General features: G+C 46.1%; 1 protein-coding gene across 4 annotated transcripts in view; it reads right to left on the bottom strand.

The window, feature by feature from the left end:
• Tara (SERTA domain-containing protein 2 taranis) overlaps nucleotides 1–21500 on the bottom strand; it is a 250490-nt gene that overhangs the window by 194602 nt on the left and 34388 nt on the right. For 2 of the 4 annotated variants that reach the window (XR_013085234.1, XM_076811137.1), the window contains exon 1: nucleotides 10996–11237. The exons of 1 other annotated variant lie outside the window; for it this stretch is intronic. Coding sequence is in view for 1 of the 3 variants with exons in the window: in XM_076811137.1 (XP_076667252.1) it covers nucleotides 10996–11135 (140 nt within the window). In the remaining 2 variants the exon portion in view is untranslated. Of the gene's footprint in view, nucleotides 1–10995; nucleotides 11238–21500 lie in introns of those variants that run through there. One more of the 4 variants, XM_076811139.1, reaches the window with a different exon arrangement.

Genomic DNA, 21500 nt, shown 5'->3' with positions numbered 1-21500 from the left:
GCTGCCTTCAATCGTGCCTACGCCTCCGCCGTCTGTCTCTTTGCTTTCGCACTTCCGAGCATTTCCTCCCCGCGTGTTTTCACAGGGGCACTTGCTCTGTCAGATAAGAGCTGATTGAAATTAGAGAGTACAATGATTGGATTGATCGGTAGATGTATCGGGAATTAAGTAGTTTTAGCGGATAAGTTGGCTTTACGGTTGCAGATAGACTTCGAAGATGCTCCCACATAGTTCAAGGCAAGTTGACTAATTATGAGAATTTAATAGTTACACTTGCACGAAACTAAGTAATACTTCCTACGTAGCAGTTAATGCGAACCAAAGGACTCAATCCATCATCTCTCGCCAAGAAACGACACAGGTAACAGTCCCTACGACTCTCATTCCACGATACAACCCTCCCCCGACCCAGCACATAGAATGAAAAGAGATCGACAGCAGAAGTGTCACTTCCAACTGTAAATCCACGCGAAGTGGGTCCACCTATAAAGGCCGGCCCACCCAGTGGCGGGTTTAAGGAAAAAGGCCCAGGTGGCAAACGTTCTGGGACACCCTGTATACATAACAGAATTACAAATAAACGTACGCGCGGGTGGGATGAAAATGATGGGTGACAAAAAAAATCTAGGGTGGATAAAAGGTGCCACCTCGGCCCCGTCTTCCAAAACACCCTATGCCGACCGAAGATCGCCGCAGCTCACTCGCAGAGAGCACAAAGGGTTACCCAAGGTAAACGGAGAAACTGGAGCGACCAACTCGAGCACGCAGAACCAACTTCCTCCTCCGCGAGAAAAAGAAACTGACGCCGATAGGTCGCGGCGGCGGTGAGGACAGCCGCAGGAACGACGAGGTTGGCTCCCAGTGACCTTGGGAGCGTTCCCACGGACACGAGGTAACCCACACGGAGACGAACGACGCGGCGCGGCGCCGGGGGAGCGTGCACACCGACAACAGAGGCGGGCGAGCACAGTCGTCGCCGCTGTAACCTACATTTACCATCGAGGAGAAGCGATCCGCCGTCTACGTACACGTAAACGGGCAACGGCCCGAAGGCGGTCGAGGGACCGCTACTTCCACGGTTATGAATGGAGAAACTTCAGGTCTCGTGGGCTCGCGTAAACGTTAACACGCGGACGGCGCGTATAAGGGGCCGTCGCGAAGAAAGGGATTCGGTGTGCACTCTCTCCCTCTCTCTCTCTCTCGCCCACCCCTCGTCTCCGTCCGCGGCAACGCAAGAGAGGAAGGTACCTCATGAATGCGGCTTAGCTGGCAAGATCTGCGGGAGCAGCATCGGCCTCTGGTACTCGTGTCGCCGCGGTCTTCCTTATCTGACGCGCGCATAAATGTATCTGGCTTCCTCCCTGTGCACGGGGTAACGCGCGCAACCCCCTTCCTCTGTGTGCATACGAGGGGAGGGTAGGTATATGTACCAGAGCGGAGGAGGGCGAATGTGTGCAAGTACACGCGCAGCGCGAGACACAGAGTGTCTATATTACGCCACGACCCGCTATCAAGAACCCTTCGATTACCGAATCTCAATAATAGTTGATCCGATTAGATTTTGAATGATCTTAATGGATAGCTTGGGTTTGATTTACATAAGAAAAGTGCCTTCGTTTTGTTCCTACGTGCCTTATGAGCTGAGATATTTCAATGCGAAGTTGCAATTTGTCCAATTTTACGTTCTTAAAATTAAGCATCGTCGTCGTCAAGTGTAGGCAAGAGGGGAACACGAAAGGGTGAAGAAACGTCTCTCAGGCACGTCGTTGTAAAAAATTGTTGTCACGTGGCAGCCAGACAGAGAGCGAAACCAAAAAAATGTTAAATATCTTGGTTAATAAATGAAACAAGACAAGACACCACTGAGACAAGAAAGAAAGAAAATGATTCTAATGCAATTTATACATATTTATTCAATTTAGCAACACCAATTCGGGGCGCAGCGCCAAGTATTTTCAATAAAATATTTATTCGTATTGAAATATTTATTTGTATAAAAATATATCTGCTTAATATTATTTAATAGATTTTTTCTTTGTATAAATAGCCATTGTTATAATTGGCGCAATTTATGTATATCACTAGTTTTGTAAAGCTAAATATAGCACATAATAAATTCACGACAGTTTTTTTGGTCGTCTTCGCGCGCGTATACTTGGCGCGCATTTTTGTACCTTTTTTTAAAAAAAAGGTAATTTTGTGGAGATACTTTGTAACGTGCTGACGAGAGAGAGAGAGGGAGACATTGGCCGGCAGCTATATACCGCGAACATCGAGGGAGGAGAAAAGAGGAGCCACCTGAGGGGGGGAGGGAGATGAGAAGGTACACCGGGGAACGACTAACACGGAGAACAATGGAATAAGCAACAGGTACGTGTATGTGCACATAGGTGTGTACATAGTCACGCACGTACGTGCCTCTATGTAGCCTGTATGTACCGCGCTCACCCTACGGTAGGTATCAAAGCTCAATGCACCTCCTCTTTTTCTCCTTCGCCCCCACCTCCCCCCCTGACTCCTCGACACGCTCTTTCTCTCTTCTTCTTCGCCCACCATCGTTACCGTTTCCCACCCCCACCCCCCTTTGTGCGTACTACCGTTCAACCCCTTTTATCGCCCACTCCCTCTCGCCCCCGCGGAGCGTTCTTTCAGCTTCCAGCCGCGTTCCCTGCGCAACGAATCGCGGTCAGTTACGCGACGCCGGACGTGCGTGAAATTGAGCGGAAGCAGGGAGCCCAATGCCAAGGTTCTTCCGCGTTTCACCCGGCGCGAGGTAGGAGAACGGGAGCAACGGGCGCAGGGAGGGTGAAGTTGGTGCGCGGAGGAGAGAACCTGCACTCGTTTGATCCGTCGACAGCTGACTCCGAAGCGCGCGCGATGCTTGATGGAGGGCCGCGGATCGCTGAGGAGATGCCGAGAACTCGGGTAGAGGCGTAATAACGGTAGATCGATGTCTGTCTTCGATCATCGCCGAGGAAGATGCCGCGGCGAAGGACCACGTCGACGGGACTACTCCTTTTCACCCCCGCGTTTCGTACAACTTCCACGAGCGATATGCACTTGAAATTTATACTCCTCTAAGGTGAATGTCCCAATTTCTGCTCATTTCGTATTTTTCTTATTATTATAAGCGTCACGTTTGTACTGTAGTTGCAAGAAAATAATTCTAAATTATTTGAACATTCACGCGATGTTGCACGAGCTTGGGGTTAATCAAATTGCAGCATAAGCAGCGAAAAACTTTTAAAACGAGAGACTCATGATTTTTCGACCGTGTTTTAGCTGGTTGTGGTAAGGAACAGGGTCACTATTGGTATTCGATAATGGGGCAAAAAATAGTTTTTACAGTAAAAGTTCTTATTTAATAACAGAACAGATGCCGTATTGTGCTCTAGATGTAGATTTTGTACTATTTTTTATTATTTTAAGTAGAAAACAGGTGATTAGGTTTAGGGTCAAGTGAATCACCGTCGCGTCCGCATTTCTACTCATCAAAATTTTAGCAACATAACCTCACAAGGCACTTTATTCTTTGTTTATCATTATTTTATGCTTTCCTGTTGCGTTATAAAACATCTCCACAAAAGATGTAAGTTATTTTAACCTGAAAAGACAACATATTATGTGAGCAGAAATTGGTACAAATGGTGAGTAGAAATACGTACATCGCTATTTTTCGTGAGCAAAAATACGGACATTTAAAGCATATTTAATTACAAATTACTAGTAGTTAAACATCTTGAAATATCTTTCTTAAATAGTTTTCGACTGGTTGATTTATTATTAAAGAATTAATCAATTACTCTGCAATCTGACGAGTAACCTCTTAAATGAGCAGAAAATCAATTTCCCAGTGGATTGTTCGACGAACGATTCTCAGATCACCGCGAAACACAAGCTCCCGCAAAGCGGCACCAAGGGCCGACTGGAATGAAGCACAGCTTGCAAAACCCCGATCCCTCTGAAAGGTCGCAGATCGCTCTTGATTATTGGCCGCGAGCAGGTCGTTTACGAGATTAGAAAACTATTCGGACGGAGGATCGAGGTATCGATGGGACCGCGCCTATCGAGTAACGATCCCCCGCCACCGTTCGTTATCATCATTTCATTTCCTCGTAACTGCAAACGTACGCGCGCCCGCTCGGCCTCGTAATTAAACCGGGTATTATTTCCCAAACAACACAAAGTACATGTTCCATAAATTTCTGCATATGCCAGTAAAGGTGCGAGTTCGTCGCTCTACCGCGATAATTAATCATGCCCACGGCCATGTATCTGGCCGCGGTAATTAACTTTTGCCAACGGAGGGGTAGGAGGGGCCGCGAACGAAAGTCAGAATCTGGCAACGCTGATTACCAACTTCATTAATTCGATACGTACAGAATAGTGGCCGGGCGCCGTGTTACAATTCCGTTACCCCCCACCTCGAGGGTGGAACGGGGGGGATTCAGCAGGAGGCCGATACGCATTTTATTCGAGCTCGCCGCAAGTTAATGGAATTAATTACCCGAATGGTAAAGTGCAGTCCAATCCATAAACAATGACATTGTCCCCAGTATCCGTATGTACGTAATACCTCTCGAATCGAGCGGACAAACGATTCGAGTTCGAAGGTAGAAAAGGAGCGCGGGTATCGTTTAACGATGTTGCTTTTGCACAGAGGTTGCACACCGTTACTTTCTATATGTATTCGCGACATTCGCGGCCAACGTAGACACTCGTCGCGATTGATAATCGCCAACGATCCTCCTCGATCCCGTACACTAGACCCTGACCTGGGCCACCGTTCCCTGGCCCTAAGCTGCTACATCATCGCACGTATGTACATGATCGAAGCGAAAGAACGGCGTGACGCTGGAATCGACAGTAAATTATAGGAGGATCGATCCTTACCCTAAAACGCTGAATATATTCGCAGGTGTACTACGCCTTGCGGAGATGTAGCGAATAACCTGGGGTCCACTCGAGTGGTGTGTAAGGCGATATTATGATCGTACGAGCCACTGAACGTGTCCTTGCTCGCCCTATTATACGACTGCCCCCATTTGGCCACATTCCTACATATCCCAGGTCCTTAACCCCGCCTCGCTCCTCGCGTCTTTTTCAACCCACTCGAGTTGCCATTTCTCCGAGGACTCGTCCAACTTTCAGAATAATATAAGGAAGCTCATGGACACTGTGTTAGAATGGTAAATGTAGAGTGGTGGTGAAAAGAAAGCTTGAAACTCATAATTTCTGCGTGTCCGCGAGACAGTGAGCCCGTGATACAATAATCTGGGGGATGTAAGCTTAAGATACAATTTTGAGACACGGAGCCACCTTATTTCTTCTCACGCAGCAGGGTTAAAGTATCGATGCCCAACAAAATATGCCGGATCCACCCCTAGGCAGGGGTGGATTTGAAGATTTGCCGTTAACAAGGTTAACAAGTGTCTTCCGCCCTTTTCGCGAAATAACATCGAATAATTTATTTTTAAATTATTTCGATATGACAACTCACAGTTGATTAGCTATTGCTAATTCGCTATTTGAAAAATAAGTGAATTGTTTTTAAAGTCGTCGCAAGCCTCTGTGTTTAAACCTTTCCCAATTTCTTTCGCTGATAAATTGCCGCTTCTCCAAATTTCTCGCTCCCCAAAATTTACAGCTTACTCTCGCCTTTACGAGACAATGAAAGGTGCCGCCGCGCGACATCGCTGTGCTTGTTCAAGGCGAAATACCCGCGTCGACGTCGCTGAAACGACCCGGCGTACGTGCACCCGCTCCTCTGGCGGACCGTACGTATGTACTGTTATGCGTTGGCATGCGTGACGCGGCAGGAAAGTGCAACGCGGCCGGGACTTGCCCGTTGCGAGCCGCGCGCGGTTGAAATTATTTCGAAGACCGTATCGCCCGCGCGCATCGAGCAGATAAGTAAATGCGTTTTTAAAAAGACATTCCCGCGTCTCTCGCCACCGTGACGCAGGTGGCATTCATCCTGCGCATCGTGGGCCGCGCGATAGCCGCGACAAGTGTACGCGAACGTAACTCCGTGAAAGAAATGAGAGCTGGAGTTGTGGGTGAATTCGTCGCTTTTGGATAACATTATTTTTCTTTCGGCAATGCGATAGAGGAGAGAAACCTGACCAATTTTTACGTACCTCGGTACGTTATAGATTCACGCGAAGTTTATCGAAGTCAGAATTTTCGGGTTGGTAACGTTTCCTTGTTGGAAGACTGAGTACGACTATCTTACTTTCGTGGCTCGTAAGGAATAGCAAAATTAGAGGCCGCGAAAGTTTGTCTAATGAAATTTCTCTGCACCGATGTTTTTATAACAATATCCTGAAACTCGCTCGCGACCATCGGCTCCCACATTCTCGGCGCAATCTCATCCGAAAAAGATCCGGCGTTAGTTGAGATCGCGATCTGTTCTAATTAAACGAATAATACCGGAACACTGTTCCGTCGTTCCTGCTTGTAACTAACCCCGATCCACAACCCCCTCGCCGCCCGCCATCTACTTAGGAATCCCTCCCTAACGACGTCGGCGTAATTATAGGAATAACCCTTAATTAAAGCAAAATATCAAACAATAAAATTAATCGCCCCGTTATCTGACCGCGATCGCGCGCAATTATATTAACGCAATTAACGAGCCCCCGCCGTCGTCCCTCGACCGAGACGCGCTCCGTGCCTGTGCAACGCACGACGAGGGAGCGTCGAGACATCGTCGTTTCGAGGCGCGCGGCCCGCCGCGCCGCCGCCCAGCGTTCGGGAGCAGCTGCGAGGAACAGCCGGCTGGACGAAACGCGTATAAACCAGGTACGAGTGCGTTTAATGCACGCCGCGGACTTCATTTTTACACGCGCGTGTCTGTCGTCTGGCCGCCTCGTGCAAGCCTTTATGGATCGATCGATGATGATATGTATGGGAGAAATGAGGAGAAGGTTTGATTGGGCGATGAGAAAGCACGATGATGGCTGGACGAGAATAGCTGCTGAAGGAAGACAAATTGGAGTGGATATAGGGGATATTTTTTTAGGATGCGCGAACAGCTGATGAGGATCTTGTTTATTGCGCAACTGATGAGCACATTAAGAGGGCAAACTTAGTGCTTTTGAATGATATTTTCTGATGGATTTAGTTGGCGAACTGATTATGTTAAATTGAAGGATGATATTGATTTTTATATCTCCCGATGATACTCGATACATCGATAGCGAACGGTGGCAAGGCATAGTTTGGCGATTGATAAGGCGAAGCGATTAGTGAGAACTATCGAGTTGTTCTTGATTTTGAAACAGGTGGGATGCAAAATATATTCTGCTGCTCAGACGAAGGCATACGCGAGGACTCGACGAAATTCATTGGATATTACTGATTCTAAATGTGATGGAATATATTCCATTTCAGTGAAAGGTTCTCAAGAATAATTGGAGTACTTAGTAAATCGAAGACCTTAATTACTATTTAGATAAGCAAGACTGATTCTGTGATTCGTGATTCACAGAAGGCTGCTGGCCAATCAACACTGCACAAATAATTCGAAAAATACCAATTTTCCTGCTGTAATCTCGCTCTCAAATTCACGTAGTACGCAGAATTTTCCTAGCAATATGACAGCTAAAATAATTCATCTGCAATTTATTTTGGCCAAGACTTTGAGGCGCACACTTTTTGCAATAAATAAATTTTGCAATATTTTCCATGTATTACTAATAAGAGAGGTATAAGCATAGCGTGTTTAATATTGCAATAAATATTACCAGTACAGTACGTGCTAAATATATTCACTTTTCTATAAATTCCGAAACTTTCGAATGGAGCTGGTGAAGGTTCGAGGGTCGACTTGCTCGATTGCATCGAATGGTTCAGCCTGCCTGCCTCCCGGTGCACGTCGAGGCAGCCGCTCTAAACTCCACGAAGGACGAGCACACCGGAAACAGCTATAGTGTCGTGCCATCCGCGCTATAGCACCGTACCAAGGCGAACAACAGAGTGGGGCCTGATGTTCCAAGAGGCCCACATGTGCAATGCACAGCTGTCCCTTGGCGCAGGCTCGTATCCAACACACACACTCCGAGCACCGGGGGCTAGACTGACCTTTTTTTCTTCAATGTGTGTGTCCAGAGAATAATGGTCGTAAAAAATCAACAAGGTAATATTATATTATTTAATTTAATTTTTATAGCTCGATGAAGAATAATCGACGGTGGGATAAGATTCCATGTTGAACTGTTGGAAATAGTGACATGGGAATTGCTGCGGCGTTAATTATTACTTTGGCGATTGAAAATTATAATAAAATTGTAAATGATCAAATATTATATCCATGAAAGCAGAGTTGCTCCTGCGGGCGATAATTGCATTTTCAGTTGAAGTAATTATGGTAATAAGGATTATCTTAAGATCTCGGCGTTAAAAGAAGGCTCTTCCCTGCGGCTCATGCAATTCAAAACGCCCGCGCTAGAAAAGCTGATTTGCAAACAATCTCGCGGAGAACGAGCCCCGGCGTTACATATTTAAGCCGCGCAACAACTTTAATAGGCTGCTCCAAGAGGGAAAACATAAAAGTATTCGCGGGATCCAAGGCGACTAGCTTGGGTAGAGATCAAGGCGAAGTGAAAGAGACAACGAGGAGCGACAAGTTGTATGTGGAGCACATAGCTCAAGTACAAAGGAATAAAAGAACAGGAGAGAAAAAGGGGGGTGCGTGTGTGCGCGCGTTAACACCGCCGAGCCTCCATGTGTCGCGACGACTAAAGGATATCCTTGTCACTTTCTTCGCTGCTATACTTTCTCCCTGCAAAATTCAACCCAATAGTATTCCACCTTGCTGCGCACAGCACGGCCTAGAGAGGCACCAGAATATTTCGGAGAACAGTCAGCATCAAAGTCGTAACTGTTCTCATACCAAAAAATTCCCTCGTCTAGAATCATATTTATTTACTCGTGAAAATTGATAAAAGAATGAGTAGCAAACGTGGGTCTGACATCTGTTTGAAAAATTTAATACTCTAAATCTGCCCTTTTCACAAAATCTTTTTTTTTATTCGATAAAAGTCTCTCGTAGTTAATTTACTGACTCGATGCCCCAAGTTAATCGAATAATATTTTCCCTAATCCCGCGAGTATTACATGCCCATAAATCAACGAACCCTTCATTCGTCGCATCGCCCTGTACACGGTATGTGAGTGGTTGTTAACAGAGTCCGTAATACTCGTGAACGCGAGGCGAAGTCCTCCTCGGCGTGCGGCGCAGATTGACGCGTTCGCCTCGCTATAAATAACGAGGTCGCGGTAAAAAGCACAAAACTAAAACGAGATCAGTGGAACACCGTGGAGAATACCGTGAAAAGTTCGGCACGAAGGTTAGAGAAACGATCGCTCGACGTCCACGGGATACAGGAAGTGGACCGAGGGGCCCACGAATTAATCGTGTTTCCACGATTTTCATCCTGCCAATGAACATCTCCCTCCCCTCCCTCGCCGTTAATGATCACCGAATCTATTTCGGTAATCAGATATTCGTGATCCAACTACAACCGTGCAGTAGATTATAATTGTCACGTGACCTCGAGTATAATCAGAATAGAAAGCAATACTTAAAAAAAACATCAAAGAGTACCTTGGACTTTTAGATTTTACTCGATTTTTGTTTTTAATTCAACGTCTGACCCACGGTGAGTAACTCCGTTATTAACAGAAAATTACAATATTCGAAGCTAAAGCGCTAGATTAGGAAGATTTTCCTATCGCAAGCGCGAGTAATGAGTGGCTGGGAAACGTGCGGGGTTTCGCGCCGTGCCTCGTACTATTTTCGTATTCCCGTGGCTGCGTGGAGTTCGGGCGCCTTACGACGGTCCTCTTTGGGGAACTTTCCGCGTTCACCGAATCGCGGTCGGTAACCAGGTCCCTTCTCCTGGATACATATACGCGTGGCTATGAGCCCAATTCCGCCAGAAACGATTGGTTCCCTCTTCGACATCCTGACGTATCGCCGATACTGCAGCTACCTTCTATTCCCGGCTTTTCTCGGCCGTGTTCACGATTTTGTTCGCGAGGTATAGATCTACCCACCAGCCAGAGCGAGAACGAAAGAACGAACGGACTCGCATGACCGTCGCTCTGTCTCGCTCCGCCTCCCTGCCCCTCTATGTATAACCATCCCGCTTTGTTGCACCGCCGCGTTCCCCCCAGCGCCGTATTTCTCTACGTCCTTCTATTTTCACCGCTGCTTTATTTCTCTTTTGCGTTTATCGTGCGCTGTGTTTGCAGCGGTAATAGAGTTTTATTTGCGCGCAGAATCCGAAAGTATTAAACAACGGCCGGCAGTAGCGCCTTACGCGTTTAATCCTCGGATGATCAAAATACTCTTTACTATCCGAATTACTCGGAACGATCTTGAGAATATCGGATATTCTTTCAATCTCTAAAAAATTTCATGATCGTAAAAAGGGGAAGTATTGGCGTAGGCAAACTTTGAAACGCAAAAATGAGAAGCTCCGGGGCTAGAGTCTGATATGTGTAGAAAGCGTGGGGGCAGAAGTTCGAAGCCTCTTGAACATTTAATGCGCGAACCGTAATTATATTTAGCGGCAGCTTACATCGATTTCTAACGGAGGCAGAGAAGATTCGAGGACCCTTGGGCTAAGTAGTTGGCCACCTAGCGTCTCGTTTATCTATATGATCGCGATAAAAAAATATTTCGCCCGAGAAACACGACTCGGATTCGTTGCCTTATTATGCTCGTTAAAAATATGCATCAAGTAGAGGGCGACCTTCGTACCGGCGAATAGGGATGAAATTTCGCGAGTCCGTGCTCCGCCATGTTTGTCATAACCTAAATCGTACTGTCGCACGCAACGGTGGCAATCCGAGGGCGTATTCTACGATAAAGGACAAAGGGAACCGTTCTACCACGATTACGTAGATGTCGTGGGAAAGTTAACGCTGAAATTGGGGAGACACGAGGGCAGGCCGCCCGTAAATATAAAAGTTGCTTAATCGAACCGTGAGCAGAGCCGAAATTTCGTCGTAGGCGTCCCGGTGCCCGGTACGTTCGTCGCGTTACAAAACGTCGGCCTTCGGCCGCTCCCACCAGGCCAGACATCAGTCCAGAGTTCTCTCCTCGTGTGCCTCGGTTTCGTCATCGACACGGACAACGGAGCTCCCGGGGCTCGCTAGCACAAAATTCGAAATATCACCACGGTATAACAAAACCACCGCGGCCACGGGAACGTCTCGTACGTCGTGTTTGTTACTGCTTGTCGCGTGTCTCTGCTTTATCGGCTGCTGATACGACGCCTGGCGTTACTTTCCTACTTACGCCCCGCTTTCTCGCGGTATTATTCTCGATTGCTCTAAGAATCTAAGAATAGTACGTGCACCGTAACTTCTCGTTTGAGCGGCTGACAATGATATATTACGATAAGGGTACTTAAATTACTCTAGCTACGCTAATAGAAATAGTTGATGTTATTACACCGAGGATTCTACTAGGATCGTACTTGTGGACGATAGGAGATTTTCACCAGAAACTACTGCGGTCCATTGCTCGGGTAGGATGCTCCTAACTACTGAAGCGCGACAGTGCCTATCGATTTCTCGAGCCCGATGCCCGCGATTTTCAGCGAGCTTTTTGAATCCAGCAACGATAACGTGGTAATTCGTTTCAGAAAGCATCGGTGCAGGCCCGTTTCGACGCGTGCCCCGAAAGGAAAGCGGGCTTGTTTGGCGAACGCGTCGCCACCGCCCCGCCGACGCAGTGGTACATGACATTTTTTGTTCAAATCACCTTACAGGTCGTCATTTTTTTTTTTTTAAATTCTTCGCAATTAAATTCTCCATCGATCTGTCCGGCCGAAATTTTGAATTTCGTTGCTGATTTTTTTATATTTAGCGAATTATACAGCACTTTTCGAAGATCAGTATCTGTGGGTTTTTTTGGCCGCCTGTTCCGAATTTAAAGGCAGATTTTCGAAATTAAAGGTGGTGAATCCAATATGTCGAATATAGTTGAATTTTCTGACTCAATATTCATGAGCAGGATTTTTAATGTTTGATATTTTTAAACACGTAGATAAACAAAAAGATAAACAGAGATTTGCTTCCAGAAGCACAAATCCTGCTCCACAAACAAGATTGCACATAATAAAATCGGATTTCTAAAGGGAACTGGGATAAAACGATAAGTGAATCAGGCCTTCTAAAAATATCAAACATTAAAAATCTTGCTCACCAATATTAAATCCGGTAAGTCAACTATAAGAACGCGTATGAGTACAGACGAATAAGCTTAAATATGGAAAATCACGTACACATTTAAGAGATGCGTAAAAATTTGTCAAAATACGAATGTCCATCCGTCATTTTAAATTTTACAATTTGATCTACAGTATTAGATTTGTGGTACAAATACAAAATTTGATCTTTATAATAATTACCTCATATTCGTAATCAGCGTCCCCGAAAATCTAGACGCACTATGTTTCTTCCGAATAAGCCCATTTTCTAAAGTCTGGCTTCAACATATTGGATTCACCACCTTCAATTTCGAAAATCTGACTTTAAATTCGGAACTGGCGGCCAAAAAGCCCACAGATACTGATCTTCGAAAAGTGATGTATAATTGGCTAAATATAAAAAAAAATCAGCAACGAAATTCCAAATTTCGGCCAGACAGATCGATGGAGAATTTAATTGCGAAGAATTTAAAAAAAAATCGTCAAGTTTTCAGAAAAATTACGACCTGTAGGGTGATTTGAAGAAAAAATGTCATTATATACCACTGTGCGACGTCGGAGAATCGAGTTACAGAGCGGAGTTGTAGAAGGTTCTACATCGACGTTGCCTTGTATCGTGTAGCCCGACGTGGTGCTCGGCACATCGGAGCACCATCGGCAGGAACAGCCCTGCTACCCGGTGCTGAGTCACTGCTGCGTTGCCGATACCGTGCCACATCCACGCTATTGCTGCTGGCACGGTCGTGTAGTGTTGCCACGTTTCGTCCTTCCCTCCCTTTATACCACGCCCCTCCCGTCCGCGCGATAAGCGCCGATCCCCACCCATCGAGCAACGGCGAGAGGGGAAGGACGCGGGTGGGAGGAGGACAGCGGGGTCGTGACGGTGCGCCACTGCGGGGAAAAGAGGAGGACAGCGATGCGGTGGTATAGACGAGCCGGAGGGAGACAGCGAGAATAAGGGGGAACAAGGACAGACAGAGGCGTCGCACCGCGCGTTCAAATTTCATTGCGTCAAGCTCACGGGTGTGCTTTCTCGTCTGCTTAGCGCGGAATTCAGAGAAAACGTCGGTAATGGAGTTTCGTGAGATAAACGGCTGCAGCGTCGCCACCGGGGTAGAACGTCGGCCTGGTGCCGGATAGGGTTACCAACGGGGCAACCGAAACATCCCTCCGAGCAACCGGACGTGTACACCCCCACGCCGTTTCGAATGCTCATCGCAGCGGTTACGCAACGAGAATCTGTAAAAACTGGAATACGCGGGCCACGGAGCCTCCGATCTCTCCGCTGTTTTCCCACCGGCCGAGTCAACAATCCTCGACTCTCCGAAGGCGCGAAAACAATCCATCCATCAGGGGTGTTTACGCCACCGTGCGCCGGTCTCCTTCGGCGGAGGTTCGCTTGGCAAGAGGGAACCTAGACTCCGAGCCCGTTCTGCGCTCCGATTGCTAACCCTGCGATTCTTAAATCACCCGACGATCCCGATCTCAGCACCACCTGGACGTTGGATTCCGCACGGAATAACGTTAAACTACACGCTTCGTCCACCTAAACGAGTTCGCGATATAAAACTTTAATGACTACTAGAACGGTATCCATAAAAGTGAATTCAGGGTGGACGGTAACCGGCCTCTTAAAACTCTGCCAAGTGACACGACCGATGGGGAACGCTCCTTCGTGGAAACGCTGCGCCGGGTTGGTGGCGCGGCCTCGGCCGCGAGAATGGGAAAGAGGAAGCTCGGCGTGGAAATAAAAAGGACGATGAACGGAAACGGACGAACGAGCGAGAGGCAAGGACAACGGGGGGCGGTCGCCGGAGAAGGAGGGAAAATACGTGAGAGAGTTGTGAAACGGGAACGCCGTGCGCATCGCAATGCAAATGCAACTGACCCGATAAAGCTGCATTGGGTCATAGAAAGGGAAAATACAACCTACAAACGCGGAGCTCCCGCCAAAATACGATTTTTATAGGTTCGCGGGCGCCACGCTCATCTCCACCCCCGTTACCTTACCACCTACGCTTCCTTCTCCTGCCTTCTTGCCAGATCTCCGTCTCGACACCCCTTCAACAGATAAGGGGGTGGGAAATGGAAACTCGAATCCCTGAAAGTCCTTAGTACCTTCCGCCCTGCTTCGCGGCAGAATTTACTTGCGAATCAAAAGGGGGAAAAGAAACGCGAGCGAGAATCCATGGATAGCAGAGATTCGTCCCGTTTGATCAGACCCACTGGCGGATCCCCTCTGTTTGCACTCCGCTCGGGCTCGCTAATTGCATTGTTCTTTCGCGGCGCAAAGAGCACTCTGGATGTATCAGCCGCCTTTGATGCGGCTGGGAATTTTTAAACGTTCACGGAAAAGGCAACTGTTGCGCGTTTCCTTCCTCCGTGCGATTATGCCCGGTGATAAAGCGGCAGTGGATGGCGCCGCCCTAGAATTTGGTAAGAAAGTTAAGAGGCTATGTTGATTTTAGGGCGCCGCGGTGATGCTGGTCTCCGGGAGCACGGAACTCCTGACAAACACTGTCTGACATTCAGACCTTATCTACTGCGCGCGGCGTGTCGCACCTCGCCCTGTCCCGATCTACTTGCGCATAGAGCTCGCACCACCCCGGTACGAGCTATTCCACGTCCAAACGAATAGATGAAAAATTTAGTTTCACCGATTCTCTTCAAAATTACAGCATTTCTCGATAACCTTGCAAACACAGAGTATACTGCATTTCAACGGCCTATGTCAAATAGTTTTCGAAATATTTAATGTTTCGAAAATGAAAACAAAATCGGCTGACGCGTCATCACTTAAACTGTAATATCTCGGTCATTTTTAAAGATATAGCCGTAATCTTGGGCTCATTTTAAAGCTGAAGAAATGCTTTCTCGAACTGTATATAGAATATTTTTATACAGGATGATTCGACTGCTTGTGCTTAGTGCGGAATTATCTCCGAATGACGACTTCGCTAACTGGGTAGCCTTACTAATAATATGCATCACCGATGTTTCGTGATCGTAGAATAAAGGTTCGCGAGGAGCGAGTCTTGGCCGGGGGAAGGAGAAGGTGAACTAGTAATTTCGGGTCGGGATTCATAAAGGACCGGGCGTTTAATTTCGCGTTTCGGAAGCCAAATGTTTCATCATCGTGCCGAAATTTTGAGTGGCAGACGGTCAAAACAGATAATGGCGGCAGCGTGCCCACGCGATTCCAACGGTGCGACGGCAAGTGGGGTATAATAAATTTAAGTATCGATCGAGCGGCGGGAGCGCGATCCCAACTGGCACACTCGACGGGGAACACTGTTCCGCGCGAAAATAACACGGCCGCGTTTTCGAATTACCGGCAGTCCCGTGGAAATTCACTTTTACGAGTTAGACGTGATCGATAGTTAGGTGGGCATCGAGGAAGCTCGAGGACGAAAACGTTACTCCTGATTGCGTCCGCGCTTCTGCATAAACCTAATTAAATTCCAAACAAACTTGCTTTTCGGCGGGCTTTAATTAAAACGTTTCTGCTCGCAAACAGCTAACTGAAATTTAAAAAAAAAACCACGCCGATGGTCCGTCGCTCCTTAGACAACCACGAGAACAGATTAGCAGATGGATAACGGTGGTATAGGTCTCGCGAAGAAAATCGAGGGTCCTGGAAAGCAGGGGTGAGTTTCCAACTCCCTCTGTTTTCCCTCTGACAAGTACGCCACCATCCCCTATCTCCCGCATCTTTTAGCCTAACAAGAAGGGTATTACAGGATTCTTGCGGTCGAAACTCAAAAAGCTGGGAAATAAGGAAAAGTTCGCAACCCCTACAATTTCCCTCGTGACAAATATTCACCACCATCCCCTATTACAGCATGCTCGCGATCAGAACCCTAAAAAGCTAGGAAGCAGCGAAAAAATCTGCAACCCTTCAGTTTCTACCACCTTTTAAGCTGAAAATTCTGTTCCAAACCAATGAAACGTTTACTAGGAGCAGCGGATTCGGGCGCAGCAATTCGCGTTTAATTTTTGCGCGACAGCTAGTCGCGGAGGACGGATGAAAATTGCTAACCCAGCCCCCTCCGCTCCCTGTTGTACTGAAATCCGTGTATGAACACGTGGTCACTCAGTCGGGGCAAAAAGTGTTTACAGTGAGGGTGGAGGGTGCAGAATGGTGGATGGGTTGCATGAACATTGGCCGGACATTGGAATGGGAAACGGGTTAGCCGAATGACCGGCGGTCAGAATTATGGGGGTGGTGAATTGCGAATGCGCCCCCTCCCGCCCGCTCCTACCCCCGTCACCGTGCCAAAAACAATGCGCGCAGTAAAACGGTGAACGGGTTAGACGACCTTATAAATGTCTCGGCGATTGCAGCTATCGCGCAGGCCTTTATGAACGAGTTTCTGCGGATAGTATTCTAGAGAAACGGGGGAGAATAGCGCGTTGGGGTTCAGTGGAATATCGCACTTGAAGAGCCGAACTGGAGGAAATGAACTCTTCGTACGATTTAGAGTATGAAAGATATTATTCAGGCGGCGGGTATTAAAATTTCCTTGGGTTGATTTTTAAAATAACCACTGCTAGGGTGGAGGGATGCTGAAGTGATTTAAAGACGCATCTTTGAAGAATTCGGTGGTGTTGAAGAAACTAGCTTCCTTTAGAGATCATTAGAGGTAAAATGCAACTACTTAGCGATGCTATTTTTTACCCCTGTCTATCAACTGTTGGAAAAAGGCAAATAACTTGGGCCACTGTGTTGAAATACCGTTCAGCGCTCCGATGGGATATTGATTAAACATGTTTCGTTTATTTCTGTAAGTACTGCGTGCCTTTAGATCCGCTTTTCGATCATTCGAGGTAAAGCTTGCGTGGATGTTAAATTTAACGAGGCACGCGTCAGGAACATTTTTGCTCTCATTGAATTTCCGGCGATCCGCGTGTATGAAGAGTTGGCAAGGGGAGGTTTACAGTAAAAGCACGTTCTACTTAATAACGTGTCCACTAAATTAGGTACCGACTTGCACGAGACCGAATAATAGCAAAAATGAAAGGAGTACATCTTGTTGCCGCGCTTCTCGAATCGCGCATTTCGGTAATCGATATATACGAAACGTGCGCGCGGGTGGCCGAATCGCTTTTAGACTCATTTAAAATGCATCGGAGTACACCGCACCCCCTTCAACCCTTCCCGTTCACGTATGTGCACCGGCGCGAGTTTTCTTTGCACTCGCGTGCGCACTTAAAACACCACCACCGGTGCATTCCAAGAAAAATTTAAATCGGATCCGTTACAGTTCAGAAAACACGTCAAACGCTACTTCTCTTTATTAGATTTTTCAACAGAAAGCTTCACCCTGTCAAGTAATTGAAGTGAACCTCGCAACATCCCTGGAATCCAAATTCTACTTTTTAGCCAAGGAATAGGAATAACTATTTCCTCGACGTGACAGCAAATAATCTTGAACGAGAAATTTGCAAGCGGAATAAAATCTTCTTTTTCAATGCCTTAGAGTCCCGTAACCACTTTGTTTATCACTCCTCGCGAGGGTCCTATCTTAGGCACTGGTAACATATTAATAGCGTCACCTTCGTGGCATTCAGGCTAGCGTTTACGAAGCGCCAATGTCAGGTTACGTAAGGTGAGAAGGGCGCAGTTACAGAGGATCAAAGGGCTAATAATACATGGTATTAATTTCAGTCCACTAGGGCCAGAGATAGGAGTCGCATTGTTAACTTGGACAGGGAATATCTGTCCTCGGTTTCCATTAATCAAAAGTCCATTTGACGCTTACCAAACAAACGGTACCTACCTATCGATGGGAGAGGGGGTACGTCCCATAAATCCTCCCATACGAACAGGCTCCGGTTGGAAGAACCAACTGTACGGGCGAAGGAGTCTTCGTCATGGGAAATCGCTGTCCCAAAATACGCGAAAGTCGAAACAGCGGCGGCGTATCGATCGACCCGCGCTGAGCGTTGTCGGCGCGAATCTACGAAATGTCGAAGGTAAGTAGAGCTGTAATTATTCGACCATTCGAATATTCGAATGATTCGAATAATTTCTTCGAACCTTCGAACATTCGAATATTCGGAGCGATCGAATTTCTAATTGTACCGAATAAGAATCTGAATATGCAATATTTCTTCATACTTTATCGTGAAATTCTTTTTTCAAACGATGAATTTGAAATTTTATTAATCTTTGGTTCTATGAATTTTGTAACGAAAGGTATAAATTCTATTTAAATTTTGGGACCTAGTGTATTTAAACGTTGATTCATAATGCTCATTAATAGCAACAGTAGTAATTGCATTCTTTGCTTCCTTTCACGGGATAACATTGTATCATTCATACATTTTATCCTTATTCGCTAAGTAGTCTTATCTATCTTACTTTACCCCCCCCCCCTTCCAGTGTTATATACACATTCGTCTATACGCATACCTATATTCATGTACACATCCACATTCGCCTCACTTAGCTTAGTTGTTAACTATCCTATTTACAATTATTTGCAATGTTTACATATTTTAAGGTTTGTACTCTCCTCCACCTCGTCAAGACGGCGAAGATGCCCCCTCCACCGACGAATTAACATAGGGGAGGTCCCTCCTCTTCTTCAAAAGTGCCAACAATTGGAATTTGTCACCTCCCAAAATTCTGGATAACGCGTCTACCATCCGAACGTCGGAAAAATTAGCGAGGGCTCTTGCTAAAGTCATCGTTCAGCTTATGATTCGGCTCATATTTACATAAATTAATAATTTATACCAGAGACAGTAAATATTTCATCAACTCATTCATAGAAGCCTCCGATAAAAAGACTAATGATTATGCTACCTTTGTACAGTCTATGTACTGCAGCCATTTAAAAAATAATTCATTGGGCAAAGTAGACCTTAAATTATAAACAAAAGGAGATGTTTTTGATAAACAGGTGAATATTAAATTTGGAGAGTTTCTTTAATTTATTTATTAATTAAGAATAAATTTAATAAATTATCTACTAATTTTATCAACAACAGCACCCTTTCTCGTCAAACGTTCGTGACGCAGACATCATTCGAAAACACAGTCGTGTTCGTTCATTGTCAACGCATAATTCTCGTTGAAATCACCATACGGACAACAACGTTTTTTCCTCGTCTGGTCGTCAGTCGGGCCAATGAGTTCTTTTTCGTCATGATATTTTCAATGAGTCACTTAAAATTAATTTGCCGAGTGACAGAGACACTTACATCGCTACTATTACTATTAATGAGTAAGATGGTGTCTATAAAGCGAATAATACTCTATAAATTTAGAGAAATAACGTTATAGTAACGATGGAAAAATAAAAATATTATAGTTCCTCAAAATCGTTCATGGGGTTTTAGCTTCCTACAGAAAAGTCTGCTTCTACTGTTTGTCACCCGCTTACGATGGGACACGGGTGGGCCTAGAGGAAGGGGCCCTTGCCCGACTCCGTCAGGGATGTCCACTCATTATTATAAAAATAATAATACTAATAACTGATGGTTGTTTTAGTTTAGTTAAAAAATGTATAAATTTACCAAAGATTAATAAAGTTACAAATTTATCTTTGGAAAAACAAATAATTGTAAACGCTAATATGAAAAGAATTTCACGATAAACTGTGAACAAATATTTCATGTTCACATTCCTACTCGGTACAATCAGAAATTCGATAGATTCGAATTCTGAATATTCGAATATTCGTTACAGCCCTAGTCGAAGGTCGCAGCTGACTCGGACAACGACGGCACTTTTTCCGTGGCATCGCTGGCGAGGGCTAGGGTGGAAGCGCCGTGGATCGTCTTCGATTGGCTTGCGCCGACCAGCGAGCACACATCTCGCAATGTTTACGGTTTCTACGTAACGCCACGCCCCAACCCCTCGTTCGCGCTACCGAACTTCCTATAGTCCACGGAGTACCGACGAAGTTTCCTAATCGTAGGCCTGGGAATCCCCGATCCTCCCACTACCGCGTCCTTCCAGTGCCCCTGCCCTTGGAGATCAACGGAGGGCTGATAGGAAAAACGTTAGCCCGATTCTCGACGCGGAAGCTGGACGAGTCGTATGCCGATTTCATGTGACAAACTGTGTCCAACTTCGTTTCCAAATAAGTAGCCTCTGTTACAGTCAAACTGTTGCTGCTGTAATCGATCATCAATGGACAGTGCGTCGATGCGTCGTCGATCCCAACCCCCTGTTAGAATCGCGGAAGAAAGCATCGCGGCGGTCCGTGAACGGCATCCATCTCTCACGACCGCGATTGTCGCGTCACGCGTCCAACCCCCGGCACCCGTCCCCATAGGGACACTCCATACGAACTCGGACAGATTTCGGAGTAAGTTTTCGTAGATTGCTGAAATTTAAATATCTTGTAGTCTTTAGTGATATTTCAACGTACCTCAAAGGATTTTTCAAAATTTTCAAAAATGACGATTTTACAGCTGTTTGATAAAAAACAGTAAGAGTTTTCCTCCTTCAGTTTTTTTTTCAAATACTTTCCATTTTCGAGAATCCTGTATAAGAATATCAGGTATAGCCGCTTAGCCGCTGCGAGTACCGCACGGCCCGACCAGTCGAGCCGGTGCTGGGCGACGCAGCTTCAACTTTCGGCAATTTTTTCGGGGCCAATTTTAAATTGTCCGTATTTTTTAAAATTTGTCCCTCAAAGGAAAGGATAGAACTATATTCTCCTTTTTCAGATTCTTAAAATCGCGTCCGATGTTAAAAACCTGCATTTGTTTAAAATAATTACACAAAAATAGTTAAATTTTTTTTTTAAACTGAAATAATTTTTTCTTAGAACTTCAATGTCTTGTCTATAAGCACCGTAAAGCTCATCTCCATCCGTTTACTACTTCCATAGCTATAATGTATTGAAAAAAAAAGTTAGCACTTAACTTGAAACAGCTGTAAAATCGACATTTTTCAAAATTTCGAAAAATCCTTTGAGGTACGTTTAAATATCGCTAAAGACTATAACATATTGAAATTTCAGCAATCTACGAAAACTTACTCCGAAATCTGTCCGAGTTCGCATGGAATGTCCCCATATCGAAATAAAAAGAGCGCACGCGAGGAACCCGGCGCGGAAACCGCGCGAGATCATCCCCCTCGCACAGCCGTCGCCCCTTCCCCCCCGTTCCAGTTAGAGAACGGAGCGGTCTCTCGGCTTGCCGCTAATCTCGCGGACGATCCGATCGAGGATGAGCACGTACCTCCTGCGAAAAGAGGGAAAAAGAAAGAAGGGAAAAACACCGGGGGAGGGCACCAGGGCCGCGGGGGTGGAC

This window comes from Andrena cerasifolii, chromosome 4 (genome assembly GCF_050908995.1).
Source record: "Andrena cerasifolii isolate SP2316 chromosome 4, iyAndCera1_principal, whole genome shotgun sequence".
In the NCBI taxonomy this organism is placed as follows: Eukaryota; Metazoa; Arthropoda; class Insecta; order Hymenoptera; family Andrenidae; genus Andrena; species Andrena cerasifolii.
Note: the sequence above shows the minus strand (reverse complement) of the source record. Positions and strands in the feature narration are given on the sequence as shown.